At 35.2% G+C, this 9,498-nt stretch overlaps 1 protein-coding gene across 1 annotated transcript in view; it reads left to right on the forward strand.

The window, feature by feature from the left end:
- LOC131677976 (glycolipid transfer protein) overlaps nt 1-9,075 on the forward strand; it is a 106,861-nt gene extending 97,786 nt beyond the window's left edge. The window contains exon 4 of the mRNA XM_058958086.1: nt 8,605-9,075. Within this exon, the coding sequence (XP_058814069.1) occupies nt 8,605-8,772 (168 nt within the window). The 3' untranslated portion in view covers nt 8,773-9,075. The remainder of the gene's footprint in view (nt 1-8,604) is intronic.
- Nucleotides 9,076-9,498: the final 423 nt, after the last annotated feature.

Consider the following 9,498-nt stretch of genomic DNA (forward strand, 5'->3'; position numbering starts at 1 on the left):
TATAACCGAAATATGAAACATGAAAACCAATAGGCTCTTTACCCTACGCAGCTACAAAGCGCCGTAAACATGGATTAACATGTTACAACGCACACGCATGCATAAAAATAAAATATATATTTAATATCTTTTTTTCAAACGCAACACTCTTAAGCAGCACACACCGTATTGAATTAAATCCAAACCACCCCACCCACCCACTTTGCAAATCATACTGTGACACCGTGCTGGTACCCGAAAAATCCGCACACGGCCACCGCTGCCGAAAATGCATAGCGTCTACCGCTTATTGTAGTGCCCAGACGCTGCAGCCATGATCTTACCCGTTCGACATAAGAACAAAAACTGATTCAAACGTGTACGCGTCACCTCTATTTATAAACTAACCGTATATGGTTTAGTCACTTAGGTGCGAGTGTGTGCAAATGCCAACGTTACCGAAAATCGATAGCGCTTATTGCATCGCCCGGAGACGACGTTGCTCGTGTGGGATAAGAGCAACAACTGATTTAAACGGACATGCGTTGCTTCTATTTATGACTTTTCGTGTTTCATTGAGCAACTAAGCTGCCCTCTCTTGAAGGCTGTGTCTGAGAAATCTGCCTCACGAATGGTAATTTTTCCGTTTTTCGCGAACTTTTTAATTTTACCAATTTCCAAAAGTCTACTTTTATTGGGGAGATATTAAATTATTACCAATATTTAAGTTAGGTGTTTCTGAATCGGTTGGTGTATGAATGATTAAAATCCATCTAGTAATATCGGAGTTATAAGCGTGCAAACCTTACATAGTTTCGTTACATGGGAGATAGTTTAGATTTTAGAATGACACCTAGCCCCAGATAGTGGAGTAAGACATTTTTAATGTCAAAAAACTGAATTTTAAGAGTCACCCTAAGCGGAATAAGAGACATTGCTGTAAAATAACAACTGTTGAAGATAGAGTTTCGACGTTTTCAGCAAAGTTACTTAAAATTGATTTCTCTACATTTCTTTGGAAGGTCTTATTCTTCTATCTTTTTTCATTCCGGAGATAATTTTTTTATTTCAAAAATCGAGAGGGCTACCCTAATTTTGTTTTCCCTAAAATGAAGGGCACTTATTGTAGAGAATTTGTTCCAAAGACACTGAAAGTCTAGTACTAACGGTTTATAAGTTCTGGATTTTCGACCAAAAAAATCGATTTGTGGCCCATGGTGCCATGGGGTGTAATAATTTCCCTAAGGCTGCGTTTGCCCAATTGATGGATAAAATTGCGAATTGCACAGAGACGGCTGAACCGATACAGCTGGGATAGTATTATTAAACATTGAAGAAGGTAGCGTTGCTATTGATGGACCGGAAATGTTTGAAATGGGCAAGAAGGGGGTTGGAATGTTCGCTATTCCAAAACCGTATGACAAAGTGGTATCGAAACTTACTTTACCATCGGGTTTCAATAGCTTGCATGGACACCTGTAGCCGATATTCAAGGTTGGCCACCTCTTTTCTGAGATGTTTTTCTGACTCTTCTACCTGTTTGCGCCGTTTTAACTAACGAAGTAAGATTTACTTTGATTATTATTGTATCGTCTGACTCGTTCTGGAGAATTTCCTCCAATGTTTGCACGGAAAACGACGGCTCGTTGGCAACCGAATCGGTTTGCGAACTCATAGCGGGCCCCGGCTTTTTGGAATTCTGCTCTTCTTCATTTTGAAATGTCAAGTTCTTGTAAAAATGATAATACAGATGATCCATCACGATTGCGAATATAGTTTCAAGGTCATTCTTTGAATTATTGGGACATAATGAAGCAAGAGTTTAGCCATCCCTACCAAGTTTAGCAAACGATCTTTACAGGCAGTCAAATTATCATTTCTCTTCTCTTTAAGGAATGATTCAATTTCCTCTGGCTTGATTTTACCACAGATAACAGACGTTTAGGCTAGAACAAAATTTCTTCAAAAACCTGTGCAAACCTTCAAATTGATATACGTTGAAAATCCGTGTTTCACTATTGCCATCTGCGCAACTGTTTGCTACACGTGTTTGACAGCTGCACTCTAACTGCATTGTAGTGATCACTGCGCCATCTGCAAACGTTTGCCAAACATGTTTCAGATGTCTGATTTATTCGGAATTTCAGCAGCGGGTATTTACACACGATTCAAATCGAGCCTAAACGTCTGTTATCTGTGATTTTACATACTTGCACTTGTGCCACGGAATCTGAGCTTAAGGTTTTTATTGGTATCGATTGTTCGTTTCGTTCACTTCTAAGTATAGCACGCAAACATCTGCGTCACTGATGTCTATCGGCTTCTAATACGATCTTACGAATCTCAAGTTCAAACGCTAATTCTTCATCTGACAGTAAATCTACTCGTATACCATAATACCACGACGCGAAAATCGCAACGATTAATCGAATCTGGAAAACTACTGAACGAATCCATCGTGTAATTCAAACTCTAATTCACGTTTAATATTAACTTAATAACTATAATTAATCCAATTCAAAACTACAATTCCTATTTCGTGCGCATGGTGCGCAAAAACATATATTTTTAATAATCAAATCGATATGATCTCTGAGTAAAATTCAATCCAATATAGAATTCTGACGATTCCCCTTGTACAACCGCATCCAACACCATAGAGCTAATCATTCAAACAGCGATCAATAATTAAATCAAAGCAGACAAGTCGCGAAAAAATTGAGTGTAAATTTTTCGTTCCTACCTTCACAAATGAGAAAAATATTTCATAGTAAATTCTTTTTTTTAGAGTGTGAGTATTTGCAGTACATGATATTTCTTGGTCACCTACAACAACATAATCATTGGAATAGTTGTTTTCCAACGTAACAAGCTCTCAAATCACTCTCAGGACGGTAACCGGTAATCTACCAAAGGGCAATTCCAATGATTATGTTGTATGTGATGCATGTGACCAAGAAATATCATGTACACTCACACTCTAAATTAGACAAGAGTAACTGGTTAAGAAATCACTCTCAGCTAATGCCATTAGATAAGTTTGCAGTCAATCTGTAAGTTCTAGTAGCGTTCTAGTAGCTGTCCTCACAAAGTTGCGTTCCCAGAAAAAAACGGAGTATTTTCAGTTTCCGGAAAATCTTAAGAGCGAGAGAGGGGCAAAATAGCGAGAGGTATAAAAGGTCTTTCGGACACATGGACAGAGGAGATTCGATCAGCTACGCTAGTACAGCGTCGAGACTAGTATTTCGGAAACGCGGTTACTCGAACAAGATCATCCCCCGAGGGTTTGATATAAGTTACATCGGGCGAAAATCAATTAAGTGTATCACGGAAAATAGTGCGAAACCCGAGAAAAAGTACGCGGAGTGGTGTCCTAAGGGACCTTAAAATGCACCGTCTTGATCCGGAAATCCCCGTCCGGTATATACGCTAGAGGATCATAGCGGTAGCGCATGCCCGATCCCTAAACGCGCGACTTTCCCTCGTTGAAAACCACTCCTAAACTTTAGTGCACAGGGATACCACGAAAATCTAGTGTATACGTTCCAGTCCGTCCTGACCGTCCAACAACACACGGTACCGCTTTTCCGACCACCCCGCCTGCTGGCGAAACAACCTGGCTGGTCGTTACCTCGACCTGCGACCATCAGCCGCCTGATGGGACTTTTGGCTGAGCTAAGTCGCCCCACCAACAGCGACACCACCACTATCAAACCAGCGACAAACGGGTAGCCTTCCAAGGTACGTGAATCCATCCCTCTCTCCCTTTCGCTTCCATCGATCTCCCGATCGTCAGTCAGTTCGGAACCTTCGAAGGTACCCAACCAGGCCGCAGCATCCCAGCCAACGATGCGATACCGTGTGCTTAATTGATGGTCCTTTTTTGTTGTTAATAACGGATTTTGGCACACCGTGGCACACGATGGGAGTTTGGTGATTGGCTCACACGAACGGGTCAGTCCATAAAGATTTAACAAACTTTATTTATTAAGAAAAACCGATTTAATCCACCTAGCAGTGAGATGAGACATTTCTTACACATTTCACTATTGGATTACTTTGCAGAACTCACGAGAAATAGGCACCCAACTAGAGGTGGGATGAAAACTAAATAAATTGTAGATAAACTGAATAAATTATAGAAATCAATAAAACGACCGAAATAAAAAAGTAAAGCAAAAAATGAAACAATAGGTTTTTAAATTCATAAAATGAGTAGAAAAATTAATGGAAATCAAAATTATAATATACACGAATCAAATTAGATTAGGTTATTACATAAAAATTAAGATTATATTTAGAAATAGTTATAAGATTAATAAAATAAATTGACTCATACTAACAAATTGAATGAAATAAAACGAATGACTGAACTTGAAATGCATAAAATTAAAGAAATGAAAAAAATGAATCAAATGAGTCAAATGAATCAAATGAATCAAATGAATCAAATGAATCAAATGAATCAAATGAATCAAATGAATCAAATGAATCAAATGAATCTAATGAATCTAATGAATCAAATGAATCAAATGAATCAAATGAATCAAATGAATCAAATGAATCAAATGAATCAAATGAATCAAATGAATCAAATGAATCAAATGAATCAAATGAATCAAATGAATCAAATGAATCAAATGAATCAAATGAATCAAATGAATCAAATGAATCAAATGAATCAAATGAATCAAATGAATCAAATGAATCAAATGAATCAAATGAATCAAATGAATCAAATGAATCAAATGAATCAAATGAATCAAATGAATCAAATGAATCAAATGAATCAAATGAATCAAATGAATCAAATGAATCAAATGAATCAAATGAATCAAATGAATCAAATGAATCAAATGAATCAAATGAATCAAATGAATCAAATGAATCAAATGAATCAAATGAATCAAATGAATCAAATGAATCAAATGAATCAAGTGAATCAAGTGAATCAAATGAATCAAATGAATCAAATGAATCAAATGAATCAAATGAATCAAATGAATCAAATGAATCAAATGAATCAAATGAATCAAATGAATCAAATGAATCAAATGAATCAAATGAATCAAATGATTCAAATGAATCAAATGAATCAAATGGATCAAATGAATCAAATGAATCAAATGAATCAAATGAATCAAATGAATCAAATGAATCAAATGAATCAAATGAATCAAATGAATCAAATGAATCAAATGAATCAAATGAATCAAATGGATCAAATGAATCACATGAATCAAATTAATCAAATTAATTAAATGAATTAAATGAATCAAATTGATTTAATTCATCCAGTGAATACAATGAATCAAATTAATGAAATGGATCAAATGAATAAAAAGAATGGATGAACAAAATTAATAAAGTAAAAAATAAATGAAACGCATAAATAAAACAAACGAATCAAATAAACAAAATGAGCTGAAGTGATAAAATGAATAAAAAGAAGAAAATGAGCAGAATTAAATGCATTGATTAAAATGAAAAATTGAACAATGGTAAAAGGTTATAAATTAATATAAAGAAAAAAATTAACCAAATAAATTATTTGGATGAAATCACTAAAACTGGAAAAGTAGTCAGATTATTAAAATGAAGAAACTGAACAAAATGAATAAACTGGAAAAAATGAATAAAATGCATACAATGAAAACAATGAATGATATGAGTAAAATGGACAAAAAGAATTAACTGATCAGAGTGAATCCAAAGAATGAAACGAATAAAATAAGTAAAATGAACGCAGATGAACAAAACGAACAAAAAGATGCGAAATGAAATAATTGATTAAAATGAAATGGTCGTATATTTGAAGCCAAAAACATTTTTGAATACAGAAAATGAATAAACCGGATTGTACGAATTTGAGAACCATTGCATCAGAAAGTTTTTAAATGTTTTTGAAAATCCCATCTTCTGAGAAAAGGCTAATAAATATGCAATGGACTTTCTTTTTTGGTTTTATTCTTTTTGTTTTCATGCTTCTTTACTTGACGAATTCGAAGTATACTTTTTGGTTACATATTCCCGAAAAAAAGATTTATGTACAAAATAGAATTTACTGGTCCAGTATTCTAACGCGCAATTGAATATCGTAAAATGAGACAAGGTCACATGTGCTTTCAAGCCCCTTGAGCAAAGAACGACAGGGAGAATGCGATTCGTGAATGAGACAGGTAGATATTTCAAAGTTTTTATTTACATTGAAGTAAATAGTGTGAAATGTCTAGGCTATGTCGATAGCATAAAAGCCGTGCATTCAGTTGATTGCAATGCAGTCTCTTTCCATTCATCCTTATAGCTTTCATATTGTTTCGTTCGGAATTCTCGTGCAGGAAATATGGACAAATAAGTCCTACACAGACCAATATTGTGAAAAAGAAATGATTCAAACTACTCAGTATATCCAAATATGGACGACGATACGTTAGAAGACACCTTGTAGTTGCATCCCCCATCGAGAGTGGGTACTTTGGGAGACTTCTTTTCCTGGATCTAATTTGTGGATATTTTTGGTCTTTGATCCGTTTTTTCTCATGGAAGTTCGTACCAATACAACGAATGTGCAGCTGATACAACTCATGGTTCATTCGCCTGCGCAACGATCCGTCTTCCATCTGCACGCCACCGTAGATGGTACGCAACACCTTTCGTTCGAAAACTCCAAGGGTGCGTTGGTCCTCCACGAGCATAGTCCAGGTCTCGTGGCCGTAGAGGACCACCGACCTAATCAGCGTCTTGAAGATCGTGCGGCGGCGAATTTCGTTCGATCGGAGCGTCCTCTGGAGTCCAAAGTAGGCACGATTTCCCGCTAAGATCCGTCTCTGAATTTCTCTGCTGTTATCATTGTCGTTGGTTACCAGTGAGCTCAAATACATGAATTCGTCGACCATCTCGATTTCGTCACCGTCAATCCGAACTCGGGTGGGAGGTTCACATTGTCGTCTCTAGAACCTCTTCCTCTCATGCATTTTGTCTTCGAAACGTTGATGACAAGTTCAATCCTGCTGGCTTCAGCTTTCAGTCTTTGAGCATATATTTCATTCAAAATTCAATAGAGATACGAATAGTTTAAATATCGCACGTGGAATGTCTTTTTTGAAAATTTCCATCGTCAAACTTTCATATTACCCAGTTAAGCCAAATATTTTTCTGATATAGCCATGAATTTCCTTAATTATAGTGTAGATACAGGCTTTGAATAGAATTGAATTAAAGTTGAGTTGATGTAGCAGCAGACAAGAAATAGTTTTGTTTTCTCAAACCTTCGCAATGATAATTAATAAATATTTCAGATTGGCAGAAGATCTTATCACACAACTTAGAAATGGATACAGAAATAGCTAGATAGATGCGATAGAAGAGAGAGACAGAGAGAGAGAGAGAAAAAGAGAGAAAGAGAGAGGGGGGGGGCGTGTGAGGAATGGCAAATGATGGTTAATGCAGTGACATTATTTTTATATGTATATTATTTTGATATATTGATTTCTTACATTCTTGTCATAAATAATGTAAGTAGTAATTTTTGCGCCACAACCAGTATAACCTAAATCTTGCAAAAGAGCTAAATTTTCGCTAGATTTTTGGGCTTCAAACATACAGTTGCTTTCGGTGACACCACAAGTATAATTATATGAGAAATCTTTTATCTCACTACTAGGTGAATTACTTGTTGATCTGTGTATTGATATAGCATCCAACATTTACCTCATGATTGAACGCAATGCCTAATCCAAGGAATAAATACTAAAAATCACTGTTTCTTTATCAACACATTATTTTGTCTTTGAAGTGATCTTATATATTGATTTTTGAGAAATAGTTCATTTATTATAAAGGTAATTCACAAAATGTTCTCATCATCGAATTCCTTGAATCACGTAGATGTGTTTTCATACCACGATATTCAAAATCGGTTTAGTTTTGCCCCTAAAACACCAGTGAAGCAATACTCTGTATGAAACAATCTCATTTTTAATTAGTGGAAATTGGTAAGCGAGGACTAAAAATACAAAATGTTTAATATCTCCGCCGCTCGTGCACGGATTTAGACAATCTATAGCTTGTTAGAAAGGTATTTTTACAAGTTTTCTATTTATGTGCGGTTTGTGGGACAATATTTTATTTTTTGAAGGTTATTTGCAAAAAACCTGCTGTGTTTTGACAAAATCGCCCATATCTCAGAAAGTAAACAACATATCGAAAATCAAAAATAATAGTGTCAAATGGCAACGTTAGGCCTTTCATTTGAAACTAGTTTCATTAAGATCGGTTCAGCCATTGCTGAGATAATTACATGACATTTTGTACATACATACATACACACATACAGACATTATCTCAATTCGTCGAGCTGAGTCGATCGGTATGTGAGACTCGGCCCTCCGGGCCTCGGAAAAAGTTTTCAAAGTTTGAGCGAATCCTATACATTTCTTTTGTAAGAAATGTAAAACTTATACATCTTCAGATCTCATTGAGTTGTATCGAAAGATACCTGATAGTGACGCTAAAGAAAGTCAAGATTTGGTGTTATTTCATATGGGACATGCAAAAACTAAACGAGCTTGTTAAATCATGTTGCTATTAGTTTTATTTATTGAAATAATCTGTATCTCTTTTCAGCTTCTTCACCACTATATCCCGTCAAGGACTACTCTTCTGGGTTCAGCAGAATCAAATCATCAGAACATAGAAGCGTTAAAAAATTACCTTATCACTTTTAAAGCAAACATCGAATACTTGAATCGGTTTATTGAGGACCATGATTTTAATAAAACATATAAAGTATAATAAACAAAGACAACTCTATCGGTAATCAATATAATTAGTAGTTGTATCTAAAATATCACTTGATCGTCTTGAAATCGTTCACGTCGAAAATGTGATGCACGACGGATTGCTATGAAACTTGAAATTATTTGGCCGACCAACAAACTACAATGTATCATTTCGAGAATAAAACTAATTTTATATTTCATTACTTGCTCACTAGTCAACATATACAAATTAAGTGGAGTTTGAAGAAATATAGACAATATCCAGAATCCAGCAAAATCGGGTATCTACAAATAAAATCGAATATAATAAAATTCATTATTTTACGTGTTTTTATGTACCTCATCCAAAAGGTTCCCCGAGTATCCTAAATACAGACGGAGACACTCAATCGGGCTTGTTACCGCCAAACACAATATTGATAAAACACGATGAATTTTCGATAGATTCCAAAACTGAATATATAGTTTTAATTAATTTAATTCTGTTCTTCTAAATTGTTTACTGTTTTACTTCATAATACAATGTGACGACACCAGTTGCTAACCAGATACCACAAAAATGCACATTTATGAACAATAACAATTGAACCCACACATTCGCAAAGTATCGTTTCTCTGAATTCAGGAAAAACACAGATTAAGTATAGGAACGCATAACAAAACTAGAAAAATTACCACGAAAATCGGAACCCTGTCTAAATTGAGTCTTTCCAAATTTACCAGTACAACTTTTATTAGT

The sequence above is a fragment of the Topomyia yanbarensis genome, chromosome 1, assembly GCF_030247195.1.
Source record: "Topomyia yanbarensis strain Yona2022 chromosome 1, ASM3024719v1, whole genome shotgun sequence".
NCBI lineage: Eukaryota > Metazoa > Arthropoda > Insecta > Diptera > Culicidae > Topomyia > Topomyia yanbarensis.